Here is a 25,494-nt window from a genome sequence, read left to right as displayed (position 1 = left end):
CACTTATTATCTTACTTATTCCCCTTCAAATCTGCAGAGATTTCCTCATGTAATATAGTGCTGACCCTCTCTAAGACCTTCCACAAATTGATCCCCTTATAACTGTGTGTGTGTGGTGGTAGTTGGGGGGGGGGAGTTGGGGGATTGCTGTCATAATGGTTCCTGAAGAACCTTACTGCCATTTTGGGAGAGGGGAAGTGGAGACGTTGGGAGTAATGCAGAGGCTTCTGGGCCACCAAGCAAACATTCCAGCCCGCCTCAAATATAACAAGATCTGTGGGAAAGCCCTGCAGATATCATGACAGCAACTGGTTTGAAGGGCCATGCTCACCCAGCACTCCAAAAGAGGCAAACAACAAACACCCCTCATGGGACAATTCCAAGGAAATTGCAAGATGAAATTTACTTTCCCCATCCTCCTCCTTTCCATGCAGATATTATGATTTGGCCCACAGTCATATTTTACTATAATAGTCTGACATATGGCAATTGCTTTGCTTCCTGTTTTTAATTAGTATTTTTATGCAGACATTTAATTTAGTCATACTACATCAACTCTTCTAAAAAAGCAAATGTGGAAGTTTAGAGTACTACATTCCCCTCTCTTTGTGATTAAGATATGAATCACTAAAGCAAAAGACAAGTACCTAGTCACTGAAGACTTAACTACATTAAAAAATTGACTTGTCACAGACGACATGTTACTAGCAACAAGCACTCCTGAACCAGTGTTGAAAATGGTTTATTTGCTACCACTGATAGGAGAAAACCATTCTCAGAACTATTACAGAAACAAGATTGAGACTTATTTCCTCCAAGTACAAATAAGTGCAAGTGATCAAGTAAGTGTCCTACCCACCTCTTCAAAACTTAGACAGGTGACAAGTAACAGTAAAAGGCTGAATGGTAGAAAATTATATATCTATCTATCTATCTATATATATATATATATAGTGAAACAGGTAATGAATAGCACTTTTCACTCCATCTTACCAACAAGACTGAATAAAAGCCCGGCTGTATCTCCCACTGCTTCAACTGCTCCTCAGCTGGTTTCAGCACAGCAGTATCTTGACTGGTGGCTTGGGTCAAGACCTGCAGAACAACAGTGCTGGCACTATTGAGATCCATGAAAATCTGATAAGGATATTTAAAAAGGAAAAACATTAATGTACAGATTAATGAAAGATGCTGAACATGCACTCCCAATCCAGCAAACCACCTAAGCACACATTTGGTTTTAATCCCCTTATAGGATCGAGCCCTTACAAAAAAAGTACATACTTTTCTATGGCACGCAACACAATAGTATTTAAGCACTTGAATATATAAATGAATTTATCCTCACGCCACCTATGCAAGGCAGAGTATTGCTCCCCATTTTACAGATAGAAAGCCAAGTCACTGGGCAATTAAGTGACTTGCTTAAGGAAATCTGGGGCACCATTACAGAACCCAAATTTCTTGAGTCCCAATTTAGTGCCTTATCCACAGAACTATTTTCTCTCTCTAATGCCAATTTTTCCACATTAATAGCATGCAGCCCATCCTCTCCTAAAATGCTAAGAGAAAACTAGATGTGAGCAATTGTTAAGATACCAGAAAGAATATAAGTTTAGCAGCTTTCAACTTTCAGTGCTGAATTTGCCTACTGACAAAAGAAAAATATAAACATTAAGATTGTGATAAACTATATCCTTAACTTATCCTTTTTCCCCTGGAATGGTACAAGTATTAGGAGGAAGGCAATAAACAGTCCGGTAGCACAGAGGATACAACTTTGGACATAAATTAGCCAAAGTTCTTCCAATGTCTTCACTTGTATAACAGCCCTACTGAGAGCATATAAGCTTCATAAGTTTTAGTAGGAGAACAAGCCCACAATCTATGGTTGCAAGTTTTCTCCATATCCAGAGCCTTACAAAAGGTCAGGGTTTCTTGGAGGCGTTTTTTATTAGTTACCTTTCTGCAAAGCGCAACAGGCTCAGAGCAGTACTGTAAGTAGCTTCAACTGTCGCAACAGGCAGAGCACTGCCTGGGATGATATGAAAGTGTCAGATGAGCGAAAATTAAATATTATCTCTTTTGCGTATTCTGAATAAAATGTTGCTTTGTTAAAAGTAACTGATCAATTTCCAATAGTTAATTTACACAATCTCATACATTTAAGCATTTTATACCGTTTAAATGAAGAGGCTAGATTGTAGAGCTTCAAAATTAGAGACAAAAGATACAGACTTTTCTAGGAATATTTGCACTCATTAGGCATCCATATTAATGCACATAAAACTAATTCATCTGAACAGGGAATGCTACTTACTTTTCCACAAAACATAAATTTGTTCTTATGTTTCTTTCCCTTTTAAATGTGAAGTTATAATGACCTTGCTGTCCAATTAACAAAAAATTAGTTAATGTAACATTTGCTTCTTTTACGTTACTCATGGGGGAATTCTGCAGCAAAAAATTAAAAATTCTGCACATTATATCAAATTCTGCATATTTTATTTGTCAAAATAACGCAATCTAATCACTCTGGTGTCAATTATTTCAGTAATTTATTTAAACTACAATACAATGGATGGAGAATAGGAGTGGGGAGCATTGGAGGAAATCCCTGAACACCCTTGCCTAACAGTAATGCAACTAGGTTTGACCCTTTATTTCTAATTATTAGTCAACAAATATATGCAGCCATATGCTCAGTGTTACATCGTAGACAACTGAAGAGCAAGTGAGGGCTGGGGAATCAAACTCATAATTTAAATTGGCTACTGATCATCTCCAGAAAGGTAAGTAGCAAACAGTTCCTGGAGCACATTCTGATAGGAATTTTTGCAGCCCAAAAATTTAGACCAGTTCTAATCAGTAAAGCACCATAAGTATTTATAAGGCCATACTGTCCTTTACATCACTCTGGCAATTTAAAAGAGCCTTAAAACTTTTACACCTGTTTTACACTCCTGGGGGAATTCACAAAGAGAATAGGAACAATTCACTAAGCAGGCAGGCTGCTACATTCTGCTCTGTCTGAGGGGACAGTGCCTGTCCCACACCGACCTCCTCAGAAACATACCAAAGCCCTGCACCTGTACACCATGCATGCTGCAATAGCGAGCGAGAGGGACTGAGTGCATCTCTCTTTCACGCAGTAGAAGGAAGGAAAAAAAACTTTTTTGAAAATTATAATAAAACCATAAAAATTGGCAGAGGAAAGTGTAGTAGGAAATTATTTTTTAACTTTTTAAAAACTGACTAGATTTTAAGTTTAAGACTTCCTTTTAAAAACTAACCTATCTTTAAGAAGAAATTGACCCTTTAAAAGTTGGACAATTTCACTAGTTTAGAACATGAATTAATTAATATAATCATGAATTAATAATATAATTAACTAAAATTCTAATTGTACAAATAAATCAGGTACAGCTACAGTTCTGACAAGGAAATTGATATAAAGAAATAAATCAAAGGATTAATTCAGCAAAAGCATGTAAATCTTATATGAAGTTATGGGGTGGTGTAGGGTTATGGGGAGGTTCCCAGTACTGACAACAGGCTGCAGAGGACTTTCCATGTGGTGAAGGAGTCCCAGGCACCCTGCCACAAGGTGTGGGGGAGGTTGCAGTACTGGCCCAGCAGAACAGAAACCCCCAATTATGGCTGCAAGGAGGAGGACAAGCACCTGAGCATGGGGTAGGCCACCCTGATGCTGAACAGTTCCTGCTGAACAAGTGGAGTCATGACAGCAGAGATGCACAGCTGCAGGGCCAGTGACACCTGATACCTACAGGTGCAAGGAAGGCTGCAGTAGTGGTGAGGCAGGGCAGAGGCCTTTGGCCAGGACTGCCAGGAGGAGGATGAGCCACCAGCCGCAGGGAGGCCACCCTACTGCGGAATAGCTCCTGCCCAGGGTCAGAGCCATTCAGCAGCATGGACGACTCCTTTGGCTAGGGTCTCATCCTCCTCCAGGTCATAGCTTGGAGGGACCACAGCCTTCCTCACTCCATGCAGGAATCAGAGTCATCAGCCCTGTGACAGCACAGGAATCTCTCTGCAGCTCAGTGTCATGGCCCAGCTCACTAACTCCCAAGACAGCAGGGCTGCAGAGGACTTTCTGTGCTACCAAGGGCCGATGACATCCAATCCCTGCAGGTGCAAGTGCAGGTGAGGGCAGGGAGGCTGCACTCACGTCAACTGTTACCAATAGATTTTTTTTCATTCCTTTCAGTATCTCAGCTGAAATTGATGTTTACCAACATCTATCAATTTAAACTGAATCCTGCCAAGCCTATTTTTATTTAAAATCAAGTCACATCCATCTGAATTATTTCCCCGTCTCACTTCTGAAACAGGAATGGAGCATGCTAAACATTCCGCAGCAGATCTTTCTGCTCTGGAATTTAATACTGTGGCAACAATTCTTCCCAGCATTTGTACACACAGATAAAGGGCTTACCAAAAGCCAGAACATTGGGCAATATGTAGCTTTGTTGTATCGTTTTATGCAAAAGAAAATGTCATGGATTAAGAAAACGTATAATGTCAGCACCCAGAATGTGTTCAAGAAACAGCAATGACAACAGCACTTCTTTTAAGAGAAATGGAGGCAGATGGTGTTTGCATCAAAAAAAATTCATTTTTCCAAAAGACCAAAAAAAAAATCATCTGAAAAAGGCACGTCATTGAAAACAAAGACTTTTCCAGAATGTCAGATTATACTTTCCCAATAATACATTTGGCAATAAAAGAGAAATGCAGAACGCACAAAACTGTTGCTTAATAGAAGATTACTTATGAACTATTCCATGATGCATCAGTGAGTTCAATTGTATGAGTTATAATTTCTTAAGAATGCAGGCTATAGTTTTGCTAATTATTTTATCATTTATCCCTTTTACAAGCTCTCATTTTTAGAATGATCCAAATGCTATCCAGATATTAGATTGGCACAGTAACACTTTTATTATTAAGGGGAGTTAAGTTTCACACTTAAAGCTGGAATTCAAGCTTTGTTTTGTAATGCAACACTGTGTATGTTCCGTGAGCTTAGAGCACAGAATCTGAGAGTACATCATGAATTTTCTGCAGATTTTTTAGCAAAATCTGTTACTCAGTTTGTGAATTAAAATTAATTAAAAATGGGTCCTTTAAGAATTTTCTGTCCATTGTGTGATCTGTCTCTGTAGCCCTTTTGCTAACAAATGGCTGGTTTGTTATTCACATTTTCCATATAATTAAGACTTATCAGTCAACTTTGAATGTATATTTGAGGAAGTTAAATTTACTTAATTACAGTCTATTAACTGTCTTCTCCTGCCTTTCCCAATATAGTCACAATCCTCCTTTACTCAAAATGGATATTTCCCATAACTTACAATAGAACTAGAAATATTCCTGCCCTCAGTAAATTTCTTCACTGTGTGAATTAAGCCAAATATTTAAAAAAAGAAAGAAAGAAATATGGAAAACATGAATTCTACCACGTGCAGCCTTAAGGACCCTCCTGGATCTTCCTCTTTGTGGATCACCATTAAAGTAGGAATCAACAAACTCTTTAGGAGTGGGTTAAGGAACTATTTAATAAACATCAGAAAAGTGCAGGAAATCAGGACTCCTAGGTTCTTCTCCCAGTTCTAGGATGGAGTGTGTCTACTGGTGAAGAGTAGTGATTAGATGTAGTCAAGCACAAATATTTGTCAGATTTTTTCATAGAGGCAGTGGGGCTGAGTAGATAAGACGGGTCTATGCTACATTACATATCGGGGTTCCATTTCCAGCTCTGCTAGAAAGGATCATGTACTACCTCCCTTACTCTTACTTGTAAAATGGGGTGACTGATAACTTAATACAGAACCTTATTTCTGTGGCTAACACGCAGTCAATCTACATTTCTTTACACTGGACTGCACTTCCACTTGCATCCTCCAGATGTCTCCTCAAAGGACATCACTAATGGTATTTTAAATATCAGCCAGTAAATAGCCTTTAGTGTCATGGAAATTTACCAGCCCAGATAACAAAATCTTCTCACCTACTGTGACAATAACAATACTGAAAACCCTAATATTATTGTACTTTTCATCAAGTAAGTGGGCAAACTGAATGTGGCATGGACTGAAGAATGCTTCATAACAATGCTTGTTAGATTCTTCACAATAAAAGCTAAGGCACTACACTACAAGTACAACCATATCTAATAACCAGTGTATGATTTATCTAAGCTACAAGAAATATGGTTGAGTTGTGTCTACATAGAAGGGTTTTCTCCACACACACAATAACCAAGTGCCAGTCAGGTTTCTGCATTCATATATAAAATCATAATTAGGAGGCATAATATTGGCAAATTCTCGGAAACTTGGATAAGTAATCCCATAGATCCTCAGCAAGGACAGAGTGCACAGAGGTTGTTATATCTTAGGTAGCTAAATATTTACTGATTTTTTTAATTTCAGAACTATTGATAAAAATACCTGTCAAAATGTCAGTACCTCTAGTTAGTGAGTGGGGCTAACCTCTCCTTTAGTAGGAATGCCATTTTACTCATCGTTCCTGGTATGGTCCCCAGGATTTCCCATCTGATTATATGATGTGAGACTGAAACTCCATTTCCCAATAGAAAGCACTGAATATGTTGTTGTGCCTTCTATTTTTAAAATAACCTCAAATATGTCTAAAGCCCAAAATCATTCTGGTATATTGAACTGCAACTTCACATCTAATTTGCTGTCCAATACAAATCAGGTGACTATATCGTACAAGAAGTCATTTGTACATATTCTGTACTTCACTCTCAGACATTATTAAAAGTATGTACTTTCACACAAACATGCATGCAAACATTTCAACTTGCACCTCTGCCTGTGACTGATTAGATATGCTTTTAAAATACTCCAGCTTAGTAGTGTTGATATTTCTAGTAGTGTTTCCTTCCAACTAGAGCCTCAAACTGTTTTTCTAAAAAAATGATTTTATACTTTGTTAACTGTGGCATCAATGATGCTGTATGTCAAAAGTTTCTACTGGGTTCTGCAAAAATATATAGAAGTAAATTTGCTACTTAAAGTATTACTAATGTCACTCTTACTGGTAACTGAAACAGAAAAAAACTCTAGAAGTATTCTGTTTAAAAATAAGAAAAAAAATTGTATTGTTTTTGCCTGATCTAAGTCATGCAACTCAGCAAAGAAGGAAACTAGATGTAGGTAAGAAATAGTGACAGGATCTTCACATCCATCCTGATTCTGACAAAACTCCAGGTAACACAGAGGGACAAGACTTCTGTTTTGAGATGCTCTTAAAGGAGGTTTATATCCATCATAGAAATGTAAGGTTGAAAGAACTTCAGGAGGTTGTCTAGTCCATCCTCCAACACTAAGATGGAACTAAGTATACCTAGACCATTCCTGTCGTGTTTGTTTAACCAGTTCTTAAAACCTCCAACAACAGGGGCTCCACAACCTCTTTTGGTAACCCAGTCTAGGTCTTAACTATCTTTATAGTTAGCATGTTTTTCCTAATATCTAACCTGAATCTTTCTTAGTGCAAACTAAGCAGATGACCGCTTGTCCTACCCTCGGTAGACATGGAGAACAATTAAGCGCTGTTCTCTTTTTGACAACCTTTTACATATTTGAAAGACTTATGTCCCCCATGAGCCTTCTTTTTCTAGACTAAACATGTCCAATTCTTTCAACCTTTTATCATAGGTCATGTTTTCTAAACCTCTTATTTTTGTTGCTCTCCTCTGGACTCTCTTCAGTTTGTTTACATCTTTTTAAAGTGTGAGGGCCAAAACTTGACACAAAGTCATCCACAAATTTCATTAACATACTCTCCATTCCACTATCCAAGTCATTAATGAAAATATTGAATAGTACTGGACCAAGGAGAGATCCCTGTGGGACCTCATTTGATACCTCGTCCCAGTTTGACAACCACCATTGATAACTACTTTTTCAGTACAGTCTTTCAACCAGTTGTACACTTAACTTACAGCAATTTCATGTAGACTATATGTTCCTAGTTTGCTTATGATAATGTCAAGTGGGACTGTATCAAGTGAACAAGAGAAACCAAAAATCAGCTCTTAAGTAAAACCAGGGAAGCGGAGGTCAGAGGGGATACACAAGTCAGGGAGAAGGGGTAGAAGTGCAAAGGAGAGGGTAGACGAGGGTAGGGCAACAAAGCAGTAGTCCAAAGACCAGGACTGGTGGCAACAACCAGAAGACGAAATCAGATTACTTATAAAATCTTGATGGCGGGAATGGTCTCTTAGTATATGTTTGTACCGCACCTAGCACAGTGAAGCCCCAACCCTGATTGGAGCCTTTGGGTGTTACTGTAATACAAATAATAAATTATAACAATAAGAGGACATTGCAAATGGGAAGATGCCAGAGGGAGGTAGGAGACAATACTTGGAGAGGGCAGCTGATGAGGAAACTGACAATAGCATCTAGCATAAGTAGAAGGGAAAAGTGCCCAAAGGGTGCCTGGGATAACAAAAAAGAATTTCCCTCAGTTTGGTGAGCAGAATGAAGGAGAAGCCCTCCAATCTGCATGTATACATTTAGTGTAAATTTCAGCTGGAATTTTCAATCCAATATAGGTATGCACAATGGAGGATGAGAGGAATACTTCCTACTGAGTTCAAAAGTCAGAAGTCAATGCATTTTTTTTAACTCATGATTTCTTGATCTGTTTTAGATTTTTAAACTTGCAAGGTTGGCAATACTTGCTCCCCTAACTTTTTCACCTCCCCCCAAGATTAATAAATAGATTTTATTCCCTCCTTGTTTCTTCAATCTATGCTTTGTAATGTTATTTAATGCACATAATGTAAAACAATAAGTGAGGCAATAAGATAGACATATTGCTATAAATTGAAAAGATATGGAAACAAATTATTAAACAGTAAATTTGTAAGCACCTCGAGGTTAATACGGTATTATGGAAGAGTCAACACAGATTCGTCAAGAACAAATTATGCCAACCCAACCTAGTTTCCTTCTTTACAGGATTACTGGATAGGAGGGAAGCAGTCGACATGATATGCCTTGATTTTAATAAGGCTTTTTAGTCTCACATGACATTCTCATAAGCAAACTATAGAAATGTGATCTAGGCGCAATTACTATGAAGTGGGTGCATAACTGGCTAAAAAATCATAGCAAAAAAAGTAGTTTAAATGGCTTGCTGTCAAAATGAGAGGATCTAGTAGGGTATCAGAGGGGTCTGTCCAGGGTCCAGTACTATTAAATATTTTCATTAACTACTTGGAAAATGGGAGGGAGAGTGTTCTTATAAAATTTGCAAATGACACCAAGCTGGGAGAGATTGCAATCAGTTTGGAGGACAAGATCAGAATTCAAAATGACCTGGATAATTTAGAGAACTGGTCTGAAAACAACAAGATGAAAGTCGATAAAGACAAGTGCAAAGTACTACTCTTATGAAGGGGAAAATCAAATAATGCACAAATACAAAATGGGAAATAACTAGTTAGGAACTAATACTGCAGAAAAGGATCTGGGGATTATAGTAATTACCCATATGAAATAACCCTTTCTTATAATGACTGTCATGGTTTATGCTGTAGCAGACTTCAGTGTCATTTGGAGATGAGGGCTAACATATACCCATAATGATCATTTGATCCAAAGGCTTGCAAAAGCAATATGGCTGTCAGTCTCTTAATTTTCAGAGAAGCCAAGATACCATCCAATACATACCATGGAAAAGGTGGGATTATTACATACCACATGTACTAAGGTTATTTTCTAATAAGATTAGAAGAGGGAAGAGTAACTCACCACTACTGTGACAGTCCTTTCTCCAGTTCTGGTGAAAAATGGTGTTGTGAATGGGTCCCAAATCCGGCTTTTTCAAAGACCTCTAAGAAGAGATGGCAATTCTCTAACTGGAAGGCTAATTCTGGAGGAAGGAGGAATCTTTTGGAGGAAGAGGGAAATAATCTAAAGTGAGAAAAGCACAGCCTGTGAAGAAATATGGAGCTAATACCTCAGTCCTTCCAGTTTCCCCAACAAGAAGCAAGGAAGCCAGAAGAAAACTGTGGGGTTGGAGAAATGGATAATCGCCCACTTTCTCCTCCACATCAAACGGAAATACTTTGATACATCTGTACAATACAAGACTAGCTAAGGCTATGGCTACACTACGAGGCTTTTAGGGACACGGCTGTGCCGCTACAGCTGCGCCGCTAAAAGGTACACAGTGTAGCTGCTATTTATCGACAGGAGAGAGCTCGCTTACCAACAAAAAACTTCCACACACCCACACACGCACGAGCGGCAGTGGCCGTGTTCACAGCTGTTCACACCAGCGTTTTTTGTCGGTAAAACTTTTGTCGTTCGGGGGTGGGGGGTAACATTCATGAAAGACAAAAGTTTTTTGGACCAAGTGCCAGTATAGACAAAGACTAAGAATAATCCTGAGAAGTCTTCTCTGAACCTAGAACAGCAAATGGCATACTGTTTCAGAGTGGTCCCGTATCTTGTCTCTGACCCTGAACAGTACCAGCTACTTCAGAGAAAGGTGCAAAAAACCATGTAATGGATAATTATGGAATAACCTGCACAAAGGGGAAGTTTCTTTCACCTTTCTCCTTGCTTCTCCCCATCAACCTATGTTACAAACAATTCTTATTTTTTCTTCCACAACATAGAGAACAAATCTGATCCTCTCTGTTCTAAGAGCTGAAACCTTCCTCCACACCCCGATTCGCCCCCATTTTGATTGTTGCCACCTTTCCTCTGCCCTACGCAGCACTCACATCTCCTCTCCATACAAAACACAGCAAGGGAAGGCACGTCCCTGGTCTGACACGACCATCTCAAACATGCCCTTGGAATCCTTGCACTAGCTCCCCACTAATCACCACATCCATTTTTTTAAAGGTTGTGCTCCCTTTAAGGGCCCCACAATTAACACATCCAAGTCTTGGACCTCACCGCCTCTAGCATCCTCCTCTCACCCTCCCGCCCCCGTTCCGCTAATTATCCCTGCCGAGGTGCGAGTAGGATCCTTTATCCTACGTGCTTCCACGGGGGATAAACTCGCTGTACTGCTGGGCAGGAGGGCGAGCCCCTCGATGTGGACTTTAGCGATCTCTCGGGACTTTTCCCAGGATGCACATTGGGGTCCCTGGTCCAAGTGTCCCGAGGCCGCCTCTCCCGCACGGCGCGGTGCTGGGGCCCTGCCGGCCCGGCTGCACGGGCGGCGGCGGCGGCTGGGGCGTTCGCTCCCCCGGTCCGGCTGCTGGCACAGGTGAGTCCCGCCGCCCCCGCCACGCACAGTCCCCAGCCCGGCCAGACTCTGCCAGCCCCCGGGGCCCGACCAGCCACCCCTCAGCGCCCGGGGCCCGGGCTCACCGTTGGGTCAGAGCCGCTGCACGTGACGCGACCCCCACCTCTTCCGAAGCTCGCGCCACGAGCCGGGACCATTCGGCAATCGGCTCCAGCTAGAGCAGACACGCGCCCCCCCTCCCCCGGCGCGTACTACTTGCGTCATCCAAACGCGACAGTCCTATCCCGGCTTCCTCCTCCTGTGTTGTGCGGTGCGCCTGTCTGAGGGGGCTCGCCGGGCGCCGCCATGCCGAAAGTCAAGGCGGAGAAGCGGTGCCGGCAGCAGCGCCGTGGGGGCCAGGGCCCGGGCCCGGGTGAGTGCGCGGGCCCGGCGGGAGAGGGAGCTGGCCCAGGGCTGGTGTGTGCCGCTGCTCTCCGCCCCACAGGCAGCGCTGGGTGCCGCTGGGGGAGAGGGGAGCCCCGACGGGTGGGCGCAAAGGAGCCTAGGCGCCGCGGGCGGAGACGGTGTGGGGCCGTCACTCGCTCCCTGTGACGCTCTCAGCAGCCCCGCCGCCATCGGAGTCGCTGGTAGGGAGGGTCCCGGCGGCCCCCAGGAGCGCTGGAGAGCCGGTCTCTTGGAGGCGCTGCCGTAGCCTTCCCATCTCGGCTGCGGCCTGCGGGATGGAGCTGTGCGCGGGGAGGCAAAGCCCGGCGGGAGCCTCGAGCGGTCTGGCGGCTGCAGTCTGCCCTCCTCGGTATCCCTAGTGAAAGCTGATGAAGCCGCGGGCTCTGCTAGGAGCCCTGGCCGGGCTAGTGCAGGCTCTGCTTGTGTTAAGATCGCCTTAGAACATGCTTCTTCTGCAAGCCCTTTGGATGATGGCCTCCACTCCAAGCACTGAGCTTCGGTACGGGTATTGCATGTGCTAGGGCTGCGATGTTTGCGTTTAATTTACGCCAAGTTTCCTAGTTCATTAGAGCTCCTGGCTTGTGCTTGTATACTGGCGAGCCTGCTGTTGTCACTCCCGTTTTATTACTAATATGCAGCTGTGTAAAAAGCCAAGATCCCTATCCTAAAAGAGCTCTATCTAAATGCAATAGTGAAAAAAGTAATTGTGGTTTTAGGATCCTAGCAGTAGTGTTGATGTGTAATTTATTGCTTTAACCTGAGTATAGTGTCACCAATAATTTTCTTATTGTTTTACATTTGTTGTTCCCAATATCACTAATAATGGTATTTCCAGCTGCAGTGGTTGATACTGTGGGCTCCCCTGCTTCTGGAATGTCACTACTCCTAAGTGCCAGCCTTTACAATCACAAGTGCTTTGTATACTCCACATCTGTGTGTACTACACACAGATCAATGGAAGGAGAGAGGCAGTGGTGGTTATACTTAATGTCTTAGAATATGACACCTGGAATTCGCCACTGTCAGGAGATAGAGTACTGGGCTTGATGGACCGTGGGCTGGACCCAGTATGGCCGTTCTTATGTTTACACTACAGAGGCACAATTGCGGCATTGCAGCTGTAGCACACCTAGACAGTGGGAAGAGGTTTTTCAGTCAGTGTGGGTAATCCACCTCTTTAAGAGGTAGCAACTTTCTCTCATCCTAGGTGCATCTATAGTGAGGGTTAGGTCAACCTAACGGTGTCACACAGGGCATGAGCTATTTTTCACTGCTTTAGAAGTATAAAATCTAGTTTGCTGTACCAAAAGAACTGTGATATTTTTAATGATAGTGATATAACTGGCTTGGTTATACCTTTTTTAGGTATCATGTTCAATACTGGAATTGGCCAGCACATCCTGAAAAATCCCCTCATTGTTAACAACATTATAGAGAAGGTTGGTAATAACTGGACCTAACTAATTAAAATAGCTGTCATAAGAGTTTCATTCAAATGTTCTGTCTCAAAATCTTTTAAGGCAAATGCTTGTAAACAATTTACAGCACTACTTAAAGTTGGATACTGTGTAAGTCTGAGGTGCTTAATCCCTTCCTGGCCTTTTGAAAGGTATGAGAAATAGAAAATCTTTCACCAACTGTACATCTTGAATTAACAAGTGCTTTCTCTCTTCCTTCAGAATGGCCATGGGTAAAATCCAGGTGAAGTCAGTGGCAAAGCTCCCATTGTCTTAAGTGGAGCCAAAGTTACACGGAGGGTTTTGTGTCCACACACAGATATGATTACCTAATGGCTACATTTTCAAAAGGTTGCATGCAATTGAAAGTGAAATGTTGGGCAACTTTGCTTTTGCCTTGAAAACAAATTCTCCAACTCTATTAACCATATACAGGGTCAGCTTCATTAATGTCTGCACATAGAATACCTAGTTAAAATTACTTTGCAATATTGTTTTTTTAATTATTATTATTATTTTATTGTTATTGGTTTCCTCATTTGATCTTAGGCTGCCTTACGGCCCACGGATGTTGTTCTTGAAGTAGGACCTGGAACTGGTAACCTGACAGTAAAAATGCTAGAGAAAGTAAAAAAGGTAAGAATGAGTTAGGGAAAATTCATCTTGATTTTTCACTGAACAAACTGCTACTTAGTAGATGAACAAATGAAAAAGTGTCCAACTGCTCTATTCAAAAGGAGGGGAAAATAATGTATCTATTCCTTTCTGGGTGTTCATGTCCTTCTCTCTGTACAACTCCACTGATAGAGTAAGAATGGTGCATTTAAAGTGAAGCTAAAAATATTTGACAATCAGATACTCAATGTAATTTTAATCCATCTACTGCATTAACATTTGTGTTGGATCTTTACCAACAGGTAAAGAGTTGTGCTTTACATGTGTAGTTCTCTTCAATGGCCTTGTTGTCCTTCTGAAATTTTAATATAGTCTGATACTTTTGTGATAGAAAATGTGCCTATCCTAATGTAAGCTTTTTAAAAATGTCTGTAACAAAAGCTATTCTTACTCTGAGATAATAGCAAGAAGTCTATTCATAGTTCTGATTTGGTTAAAGTTGCAAATATAACTCTTTTGTTTTCAGGTAATTGCTTGTGAACTTGACCCACGACTTGTGGGTGAACTTCAGAAGAGAGTCCAGGGCACGTAAGTACTGACACTGGAAATAGCTCCACTGCATTTTAGGGGCCTGACCTCTTTAGAAATGTGTGTTTCTAAGATAATAACGGTGTGTTTTTTCCATCCCTAGATGCCTGGCAAACAAACTGGAAATAAAGGTTGGAGATGTGTTGAAAACTGACTTACCATTCTTTGATACATGTGTAGCTAACTTGCCTTATCAGGTAGGGGCAAAGCAATTGCAGTGAAATAACAGTTTACATGAATTTTTGATGGTACTTGCTTAGAGAGGAAATACTAACAGTGTCACTCTTTCCCTAGATTTCTTCACCTTTTGTTTTCAAGCTGTTGCTGCATAGACCCTTTTTCAGGTATATAGACAAGACTCTCTGGATTATCTAATACAAAACAAAGGCTAATTTTACAAAACATCTGATTTGGGATTATTGTTAAAGATACCAGCCCTGCAAACCACTAGTCAAGAACTCTCCTCAGCATAGTACTCCCAATGGCCATTGCCAGTGCCAAAGTGTTAAACACCTAGGAAGACTTTGAGACTTGGCATAACCAAGTGCAGCTCCCACTAAAGTAAATAGGAGTTTGCTCCTGCTTATTCTAGAAAGGACAACCCCAGGCCTAAGCAGAGTGTCTAAAAAGTTATGGAGAAATAGAGCAGATTTGGACTGGAGGGTGGTGGGGTGTCTCCAGGGAGATCAAAGCAACTGTGTATGTTTAATATATGGTTGCGTAACTTGCTTAAGTGCTCTTGCTGATAGTTTAACTTGAACTGGAGTACTGCTATTGCTGATGCCATTGACTGGAAATGAAGGACTAGTGGAGGTATCTACTTTTACTATTTCTTTTTCTAAAATTAGATCAGTTTTGAAATGCAAATAGCTTACTTTTATTCTAATTGGCAGTTCTGCAGATTCAGGCTCATTGCTGCAATACTAATTAGTGACATTAAGTACCAGTATGCCTTTTAGCAGTCTGCAAACTTGTCATGAACAATGCAAGGTTGGTGATAAGCACTTTTTTAACTTAGTGAAATACCAAAAAACAATTAAAATCAGTGGAGGCTGTTAATTTACTATTTTAACAATTTTACTCGGGAAGGTTCATTTGAGAGGAAACCTGGCTTTCAGAGGTCCAGAATGAGAGGTATAAGCAGGTGGAATTATTTCACATAGGTCATACATGTAAGACAGACTAAATTCTCCTACTTTCCTTCTAACCACTAGGTACAAATAGCCAGGTTCAGACCAAGGGTAAGCAGGTGCTATAGTGGGTTTGCTATAGTTGTGCCTGACTTACATCAGGGCCGAGGCTCTCTAATATGAGTGTATGACACATCTCTGTTTGCCTTTAAAATAAAAAGCCAATAATCTACAAGTAATAGAGCATCTATGAATAAACTATTTGTGATATAGCACTCATGTTTTCATTTCTTTACGTCTCAGGTGTGCAATACTTATGTTTCAGAGAGAATTTGCTCTTCGTTTGGTTGCTAAGCCAGGGAATAAACTATACTGCAGACTCTCAATTAACACTCAGTTATTAGCCCGTGTGGATCATCTAATGAAAGTAAGTGAAACTACATCTATAACTAATGTAGGAATGTATGTCAGAGTGAGGAGGCTTTCTGAAGAATGTGAATATTTGCTTCCTGCTATTTGAGAGAGTTACCTAATTTTTAATGATTAACAGGTTGGAAGGAATAATTTCAGGCCTCCACCCAAAGTTGAATCCAGCGTTGTCAGAATAGAGCCAAAGAACCCTCCACCACCTATTAATTTTCAGGTAAGATTCAAATACTGCAGACCATATCCAATAAAATAACTGAATAATAGTACTGTTCGATGTTTCATTCTGTATGCTCTTTCAAATGGTGTAAAAGCAACACAATACAGCTCATGTAACCTACATTAGCAGTGTTAAAGGGTTGTTTTTAAAAACAGTTTATATAGGTCTAACTCCATCATATCAATAGACTAGACCAGTGGTTTTCAACCTTTTTTTCATTTGCAGACTCCTAAAAAATTTCAAATGGAGGTATGGACCCCTTTGGAAATCTTAGACATAATCTGCAGACCCTCGGGCCTGCAGACCACAGGTTGAAAATCATTGCACTAGACAATCATTGACTTTCCATTGTACCTCTCCCCTTCTTGATCAGACTCTCATCTAAGTATTTTTCCAACATTATCTGGATGCCCCAACAGCAGTTCAAACTCAACTTTCCTCAAAACCCCTTTTCCTTCCCTGGAAGAGACACAGGCCAGGATCGCTGTGGTTAGGTTTGTCTCGGACTGAAAGGTAAAAGCTCCTGCCAGCAACTGGTGGTGATAATACCTAGCTCTTTTGTAGCACTTTCCATCTATAGACCTCAAAGTGCTTAAAAGACATTTATGGCTGTTGGCAGTATTTAGTTGATCAAGAGCAAAGAAGAGTCCTTTAGGACTCAGAGACTATGCACTCTTGCTGAAGATCAACACTCCAGGGCAATATTACTGTAGACAGTTACTAAGGTGTTTCCCTTTTTTACATATCATCATCCCAGTTTTGCCCAGGTTCAGCCAGATGTTCTTCATCCATATGACTTCTAGATATCTGGGTGATTGTCCAGTTAGCAGTTCAGTAATGCCTGCCTACCTTTGCCAGTGAAGTATTTAGCTTGTCAATTTGTACTATATTGTATAGGACTGAGCCGTGTTGTGCTATTACTAAGATTTACCTCTTTGTCTTTGTTCTGTCATGAAATTAATAGTAGATAGTCTGGCCTGGTTATTAACAGTTGTGTATTGCTTCAGACAAATGTTGTGCATTTTGTGTTTCAGGAATGGGATGGTCTAGTAAGGATAGCCTTTGTCAGGAAAAACAAGACACTCTCTGCAGCATTTAAGTAAGTTATTTCTATTAGAGGTTTTTTTCAAAGTTTAAGAGTTTATCTAATTGCTTGTTTTGCCTACAAAAATGCCTAGCAATCCTCCAATCTAGTTCTGTAGCAAGCCTTGCTTCAACAACCATATTAGTAAGACCATTCAGGCATCCCCATAGTGCAAGGCTAGACAGTTTACACCAGGGGTCGGCAACCTTTCAGAAGTGGTGTGCCGAGTCTTCATTTATTCACTCTAATTTAAGGTTTCGGGTGCCAGTAACACATTTTAACATTTGTAGAAGGTCTCTTTCTATAAGTCTATAATATATAACTAAACTATTGTTGTGTGTAAAGTAAATAAGGTTTTTTTAATGTTTTAGAAGCTTTATTTAAAATTAAATGTAAAATGCAGAGCCTCCCAGACTGGTGGCCAGGACCCGGGCAGTGCGAGTGTCACTGAAAATCAAATTGCCTGCCGCCTTCAGCACGCGTGCCATAGGTTGCCTACCCCTGGTTTACACTGTGATCATGGAAATCTTATACAGTGAAACCTTTACATGCCAAATAGGCAGGCAGCTGCCTTAAGAGATCATCCAATGTGTTCAGTACAGGTGCTTCATCTTTATTATAAAAACCTCTGAACAGCCACTCAAGTCACAACTTGTCTTTTTTTAAAAACACGTTTCACTGCAGATATAGTTAGACTTCTATATCAATGGTTGACTCACTGTATTGACTCACTTTCAGATCAAGTGCGGTGCAGCAGCTGCTGGATCAGAATTATCGAATTCACTGTTCTATACATAATATTGTAAGTATAATGGTTTTCCTTTTTAATGTGTTAAGTGTAACATACAAGGTAAGCTAAATATGCGATGTAAAATTCAAAAGAAGCAAGATGGTACCAAAAAACTTTCATCCAGAAGTTAAAACCTATCAGAACAAACATTACCTAAGAGTACCTTTAGAATAACAGAATATCTAAAATAAAGAGAATTCTAAGATCCTCTAAACTATAATGAAGGTTTACATGAGAATTTAGAAACAAAGGATATATTGAGATTCCACTGATGTCTCTAGGGGTGTAATTTACTCTCCTCCCCACCTAAGGGCAGCTCAGAATTTGGCATAGTATAAAACCATTGACACGGCATCTATTTGAAAATATTTCTAGTGACTCATCCGCAGTGAGTTCGAAGTTGCTTACAGAAATCTAGAAACCAGGCATACATTGATCCATTTTAAAAAAAAATTATTTAGTTCTTTTAATAAGATCTATTCCTGATCCTTAGAGAACGGTGAGTCGGGATAACTTCAGCTACAGCAATCTGTTATGTATAGAATTGTGCTTAACATCTAAAGTGCTTTTTTATTCAAAATATACAGTAGTTCCACTGGCTAATGTGGCATTCACTATGCTGTCCAGTTCTTTAGTCTTTCTAACTTGCATGGTGCTGCATCAAAACTTCCAGTTTGCTCTGGGGATATACATTATTCAAAAATAAATTTCTCTTAATACTTTATAATCTTCTCATTGTGCATATAGAGCCAACCATTGATATAAAATCAACAGCTTTTTAATTAGGTAGCTGTAGAACCTAAGTATTCTAGAAAAATAACTACATTATCTAAAACATTTATCCACTCATTGTTTTTATCCTGATTTTCTTCTTCCTGAGGGCAAGAAGAAGAGGTGTATAATTTCAGGGGGCTTGTGTCTGACAATGATTAATTGACCTAACCTAAGATTCAGTGTTTGTCTGGTTGGCAAGATGACTGTATCAGGATCAATATAATATCCATAATTTTAAATGTCTTCAATGTAATTGCTTAATATTTCAGTAGTTTAATATTGTTTTAAGGGAGGGTATGAAGTTAAGCTGGGCCACACAGTATTTTGTGTTTTGAATTCTGCAAACATTTAAACTCATTCTTTTGTATTTGAACCTCTTCGCTCCACGTTTTTAGTCTGTCTATTGCACTAAACAGTGCAAGATTCTGTATTTTAAAGAACCAGATAAATAAGGTGTTTGTTTAAAATTGCACTGGACCTCAGTTGTTTGGGGTAGGGATAGTTGTTTTTAAGCTAATATTTAGCATTTTTTTTGGTACAGCTGAGGGTAAATCAAGCTGAATTTCCAGGTTTTACTGTCACTGGTGGCTAATATACTTTGTCTATAATAATTTAAATGTATAGTAGCATATCCACCTTGGGGTTTGAGGTATCAGCGCAAACATACAGGAGCCAGCATCTTTTGCTAAATTCAGTGTGGATGTGCTCAACTTTAAAATGGGTTGAGATGAGTTTCCAGCAGGTTTAAGTAGTAATAAAACTAGAACTAGCGTAGTGTTCGATGGGTGGGGTTTTCCCTTTTGGACGCTTAAAATCAGGTCCAGGCTACCTAATCAACACCTGCATGCTTGGCACAGAAAAGTTATATCTTCACTTAAAGTAGCACGTAGAGTACAGACAGTGCACGCCTGGCCAGCACAGGTATAAATAGCAGTGTAGCTGGTGAGGCACGACTTAGGCGACTAGAGTGCCCTACCCGCGCGTTCTACGTGCCCAAGCAGTGCCTCCCACATCGACACTGTTATTTTTGGTGTTGTAGTGTCCCACTGCCAGCGCCTTTCCCCACCACAGTGAAAGGTTCCAGTGGGTACAGACACCAGGAAAAGGCCCTAGGAGTTCCCTGCTGCCTCTCCACTGCTGAAGTCTTTTTCTGCTACACCCTGTAGTGATAAGTGTGGATGCAGCTTGCCTTTCGCTGTTGCTTGTAGCTGCATGTGTAGTGCTTGTACTCTGCACGCTAAGCGTAGACATAGCCAAAGATGCAAGCAAAAAAAATATAAATATAGATTTATATTCTAGTAGCACAAGAACCTCTGATCTAGGTGCTGAATGAATGTAGAGGTAGGCATGGTTCCTGCTTCTTTCTCAGGTATATACATACCTCCCAACATTCAAAGTAGCTAAAGTAGGTTGGATACTGCCTCCAGGGACTGAGAGGACAGGTTGGGGGGAACGGGGCGGATCCTGTCCCCTGCGCGGGGCAGGAGGGGAATTGCAGGATGAGTGCAAAGCAGGTTGCTCTGCAGTGGCAGCTCCTGTTCTGCAGGGCTGTCTGGCCTGTACTGTGACTTGGACCTTGGCACATGGGTTGCAACACTGCTCAGGTTTAGCCCACCTGGGCCAAATCTGAGTGAGTGGTGTTGCAATCCTGTGCACCAAGTGGCAAGGCCACTCACTCAAATTTGCCACCCCCACGCCTGCTGGGGGCCAGGCCAAACCTAAGTAGTGTTGCAAACATGGACAGCAGGGGCCCGGTCACAATGCCTGGAGCAGGGAGCCTAGTCCAGCCAGGCACATGGGGCAGGCGCTGCTTCAGCTGGGGGTTTGTGTATCAAAGTGGGACAGTCCTGCAAAACCCAGGCTTGTTGGACAGTCTGTGTATACCTTGACTAGAAAACAGAAACCTGAATTATCATCCTTTAAAGCATTTTTCATCTGGAATGGTCAGTCACTTTGATGTATAGCAAAGCTTGGGCATGGTGCTTGGGTACCTGAAGACTTGTGGAATGAACAAGCTTTTAAAAATCATAAGTTATTTCTTCAACATTAATCTGTATTGCAACTTACATTGACAGGAAATACCAGAAAACTTCAAAATTGCAGAGAAAATACAGATGGTTCTAAAAAATACAGGTTTCTCAGAAAAACGGGCTCGCTCAATGGATATAGATGACTTCATTAGGTAAACTTATACTCTCTGAATTCCCTTCATACTTGAAACACTAACTGTACTCTGTTCTAAGAATGCAGGCACATCTCTCATATAAAACTAACAGATTTGCATCGGGTTGGATTCAGGAAAAAGTGATATCCCAAACATTACCCTCTTTTGATATGCGATGTCGAACTATTGACATGTTATAGATCCAATGAGGACATTACTGTAAATATAGGGAAAACTACCTTAGTACACTCTTTAACGCTAGTAGTCTAGGATGATATTGGGTCCAATAATGAATATATATGAAAACAATGGGGATTTTGAACACAAGACTGAGTCTGTTGTAAAAAGTTCTAAACTAGTAGGAATTGAAATTTGTGCTGTATTTAGTTGAAAACTTACCCTAGACCAGGGGTTCTCAACCTTTTTCTTCGAGTACCTCCCTCAACATGCTATAAACACACCAGGGCCTATGGGGGAAATGGGAGGGAAGGGAACACAGGGCTCCAGGCCGTGGGTGGGGGGGGGGGAGGGGGAAGGACTCTTGGGCATAGTTTTACCACTGGGGGGTGGGGGGGAGGCAAGATCTGGTGGGGCTCAAGCCAGCTCCGCACAGGGTGGGGTCAGAGTGAGTGCCACCTCCACCCCAGCCTGTATGGGCTGTGGGAGGACGCAACCAAAGACTAATTCAAAGGGGGGACCTAGTTCAAAAAGTCTGAAAACCACTCAAGGTGCAGGGAGCGAGGGGTAGCTGGGGCTGTGTGGGGGCAAGGGGGTAGCTCAGGGTGCAGGGAGGCAGTAGCTAGGGGTTGTGTGCAGGCAGGGGAGTGCAAGCAGGGGCTGCGTATGGATTGGGGGGCTCCTACTGCAGCTTCAGCTCCTCCCCGCCCCGCTGCTCCGGGGGCGGGGGGGGGGAGTTTGTGGGCTTCAGCCTCATGCTGCTCCCAGCTGGAGGGGGTTGCTGTTGGCTTCAGCCCTGCACTGCTCCCGGCTTGTGGGGGGTGGCACAAGCTATAGCGCTGGGGGCATTGGGTTTCAGCCATGGGGCTCTGGACCCCCTGCAAGAGCTCGCAGCCCCTTGGGCCACAGATCCCTGGTTGAGAACCGCTGCCCTAGACTCCAATTATCTCAGTTTTTTGTGAGGGGTCTTATTTATAAATCCTTAAACTCATTATTACACATGATGCCACACACAGGCTGAGGGCAACAAAGCAACGTACATTTAATCAAATTTGTGTTGAAAAGGAGCTTGACAGTTGGATTACATAAGGCTGAGAGACATAGTTTATCACCACAGATGAAGATCCTGATCCCTTGGTATGAAGAAACAGTATATGGCTTAAACTGCTGTTTACAGCATTCTGGAGTACCTAAATCTCATTCCATAACTTGCATTATAAGAGTAGGACAAGTTACCTCTAATTTTCATCTTTCCTGAGTCTTATACATCTCTCCCTCAGCCTCCTTTTGAGTTTCTAGACACATGACAGAATTCTTAAACTGCAGCTCTTATATTAATGACCATGTGTTCTCTTGTTGCTTGTCATAAAATTAAGCAGTAGAAATCCCCTTTTACGGTGTAGCTTCAGAATATTTGAGGCACAGTGTTTACTCAAATGTAACACAGTCTGTTAAAGAAATGGCCTAGAACACTTAAGTACAAGGAAGTACTCACTTGTTTTCCTTTCTATACTGGTATCTATTCATTGTTTAGGAAATGTGTCCAGGTAGTCAGGTATTGACTCAGGTGGAGAGGAGCTACACCCAAAAGGGTAGTTTATGCTATAACTAATCCCAACTTCTTGGCATAAGTGACTCAACATGTCTTGCTGCTGTGACCATCTAAATCAAGTGCTGTTGTTTGAATAGTGAAGGTTAAACTGACTGGTAGACAGGGTTGCTCTCAAATTACATCTGTCCTGAACTTCCAAAGCTGAGTGCTCACTACTAGTCCTTACCCCAAACCTATTAACAGCTCCTTGCTGTAAGGACTGGAACAGAAAGCAGTATTAAGACTTTTCTCTCTTCTTACTTCAAATACACACTCCCTTCATCAAGGTAGTAAGTGTTACTGTGTGAAGTACAAATTGATATACATTGACCATTTTAATTTTTCAGAGTGCTGCATGGCTTCAATTCAGAAGGCATCCACTTTTCATAAATGGCTGAACAGGGAACATTTTACATTCTCTGGGGAGAACCTGAAATGTGACATCAACAAAGGTGTTCGTAGGAGGAAGAACTCATGTTGAGAGCAATCACCAGCAGACAAAGTATATATGACTATTTTGCAATAACTGCTCAGAAGTACTTATTTGAGGACAATAACTGTAAAAGTGCTGTAACATTTTAAAATTGTAACTGTCAAGACTAAAGCTATGTGCCTTTTTTCCCCCCCAATAGAGCACCTTTTAAATGTACCCCATGATATGAAGTGGCTCCAAAAGCCCCAAATTAAACCCTTCCCTCCCTGACTTTGCACCTTCTCCTACCATTACAACATTCAGAATGGAACTCAAACCTCTGTTTGTTTGGCCACCACAGAACTATTTGTAGACTGGTGGCATAATGCCAATTTATGGGAGTTTAGAATAAATTAACTTTAACTTTAAAAAAAAAATGAAGCATGTATCTCTTTAACCGTTCCTTTCTGATAGCTACCACAGGCCCTGGACTGTTGGAGAAATTGCTGCTAGAATGAGCAGATCACCACAGTATACATTCTAGATCGGGGTAGGCAACCTGCGGCATGCAAGCTGATTGTCAATGGTACTCAATGAAGCTGCTTAAACATTTTAAAAATCTTATTTACTTTACATACAACAATCGTTCAGTTATATTATAGACTTATGGAAAGAGACTTTCTAAAAACGTTAATGTATTACTGGCACACGAAACCTTAAAGTAGAGTGAATAAATGAAGACTCAGCACACCACTTCTGAAAGGTTACTGACCGCTGTTCTAGATGTAGAAGCCGTTAACACTCTTGGGCACGTTGTCTGTGCAACTTAAGAGCAAGAGAATGGTAGGCTTCAAAAAGACAGAACAGTTCTTTTGCCTGGTACAGTCCTCTTAAATATCCAATCTTGTTTTCAGCTGCAGTTACATCTGTTACTGCTAGACCCTGAATTGCATTCAGAGGCAGCTAAGAATATACTACCATTTTCACATAATCTTCAGTAACAATGCAGTTTGACTGAAACATTGTATGGTGCCTTTAAACTTTCTTAAACTGCCTTAACCACACTGTACACTTAAGTACGCCATCTGTTATAGACCTCAAAGTGCTTTATAGGGCTGGGTAAGCAGTATTCTCTTATTTCACAGATTGTAACTGAGGAGCACAGGTTAAATGTCAGTGGCAGACCTGGGAACAGAGATCACCAGCACACTGTCCATACCGCCTTCTTACACAAATAACCCTAGGATATGCAGTAAAGGCACTGGCTTTTCACTAAAAACTGCATACATTAAATACTATAACCTGTGTATATCTAGTCTCAAGAGATCCATATACTTAAATATTTATATCAAAATTCTAGGCAGTTGTACAGTACTGAAGAGTGCTATATATCAGATATTACCAGGTTACTATTCCAGGCAAGCAGGAGAGGCTATTTCTTGCATAATTTCCCCCCTTATATCTCCCTTTAAATTCTTAACACAGAAGTTTACTGCCTATATTCAGTTACAATGCTAGCTGCATTATTCCATTTTTGTTAAATATTAAAATACCTTTTGTAAGTTTCATTAACATTTCCTAGTTCTAAAACTGAGTCTTTGCTCATAGTTTGAATTACAGGTTATGGGCTACAGGGTCACACCATTAAGTGGCAGCTAAAGACAGAGTAAATGCTCTTGTGCTAATTGCCCATGCTTAGAGGAGTGGTAGGCAAAGCTAGATTCTATAACACCCTTTTCCCCCTGCCAATGAGGAGTTGGCTGCCCAGAGAATTCAGGGGGCCTGGGGCAAACCAATTTCAGGGGCCCCTTCCATTAAAAAAAAAGTTGCAATACTATAGAATACTATATTCTCGTGGGGGCCCCTGCAGGGCCTGGGGCAAATTGCCCCACTCGTGCCCACCCTGGGCAGCCCTGGAGTTGGTTGATGGTCTTAAGTGCAAAATCTGTAAATGCAACAGCTGGTGATGGAGGTCTTCAGGCCTGGAACAGCGTTGATACACAGCATCTTACAAGGAACAAGCATGTCTCACTCTTTCATAAGGTTCTATAAGGAAGCCTAGCTTGACAGACCAATCTGCAGCCAGAAGCTGACTGAAGTAGCAGCAGCACTGGTCCCATTTATTTTTTTGGTGTGGTGGGAGAGGGGGAAGTGTCAGTAAAAACTAAGCTTTTACTTCATACACATTGGTAGGATTTAGACTCTATTCTCTAACTTCCCTCTATGCAAGCTAAGACAATTGGCCTTAGTTGGTGTGGTATCCTACTCTTTTAAAACCTCAAATCAGCAAGTGTCCTGATTTCCTACTATAAGCAGCCACTTGAACTCGGCCTAAGCATATCACCTTTTGGAGA

General features: G+C 41.2%; 2 protein-coding genes across 7 annotated transcripts in view; one reads left to right on the top strand and one right to left on the bottom strand.

The window, feature by feature from the left end:
• IPO11 (importin 11) overlaps positions 1-11,505 on the bottom strand; it is a 233,387-nt gene extending 221,882 nt beyond the window's left edge. Inside the window, exons 1-3 of one of the 3 annotated variants that reach the window (XM_045020850.1) lie at positions 11,394-11,505; positions 9,816-9,953; positions 994-1,137 (exon numbers count right to left, since the gene is read on the bottom strand). In XM_045020850.1, the coding sequence (XP_044876785.1) occupies positions 994-1,131 (138 nt within the window). In that variant the 5' untranslated portion in view covers positions 1,132-1,137; positions 9,816-9,953; positions 11,394-11,505. Of the gene's footprint in view, positions 1-993; positions 1,138-9,815; positions 9,954-10,973; positions 11,240-11,393 lie in introns of those variants that run through there. The other 2 variants (XM_045020851.1, XM_045020849.1) reach the window with 2 other exon arrangements.
• Positions 11,104-23,740, top strand: DIMT1 (DIM1 rRNA methyltransferase and ribosome maturation factor). Of its 4 annotated transcripts, none has more exons than XM_045020854.1 (12): positions 11,104-11,289; positions 13,078-13,151; positions 13,719-13,805; positions 14,311-14,372; positions 14,476-14,569; positions 14,667-14,716; positions 15,806-15,929; positions 16,053-16,145; positions 17,183-17,247; positions 17,971-18,034; positions 20,872-20,978; positions 23,076-23,740. In XM_045020854.1, exons 1-12 carry the CDS (start codon positions 11,151-11,153, stop codon positions 23,116-23,118), a joined length of 1,002 nt encoding a protein of 333 aa, XP_044876789.1. In that variant the 5' UTR covers positions 11,104-11,150; the 3' UTR covers positions 23,119-23,740. The 4 variants fall into 4 exon arrangements, with proteins under 4 accessions (XP_044876789.1, XP_044876790.1, XP_044876791.1 ...); XM_045020855.1 differs by lacking the exon at positions 11,104-11,289 and adding an exon at positions 11,528-11,680 and having other exon boundaries at positions 23,076-23,735; XM_045020856.1 differs by lacking the exon at positions 11,104-11,289 and adding an exon at positions 11,530-11,674 and having other exon boundaries at positions 23,076-23,735.
• Positions 23,741-25,494: the final 1,754 nt, after the last annotated feature.

Source organism: Mauremys mutica, chromosome 6, assembly GCF_020497125.1.
Source record: "Mauremys mutica isolate MM-2020 ecotype Southern chromosome 6, ASM2049712v1, whole genome shotgun sequence".
NCBI lineage: Eukaryota > Metazoa > Chordata > Testudines > Geoemydidae > Mauremys > Mauremys mutica.
The sequence above is the reverse complement of the archived record's forward strand: the minus strand, read 5'-3'. Positions and strand labels throughout refer to the sequence as shown.

Coding starts and splice junctions, on each gene's coding strand:
- DIMT1 (XM_045020854.1), top strand. CDS start 11,151: ATGCACATTGGGGTCCCTGGTCCAAGTGTCCCGAGGCCGCCTCTCCCG. Junction 11,290..13,077: donor CGGTCCGGCTGCTGGCACAG/GTGAGTCCCGCC, acceptor TACCTTTTTTAG/GTATCATGTTCAATACTGGA. Junction 20,979..23,075: donor GATATAGATGACTTCATTAG/GTAAACTTATAC, acceptor TTAATTTTTCAG/AGTGCTGCATGGCTTCAATT.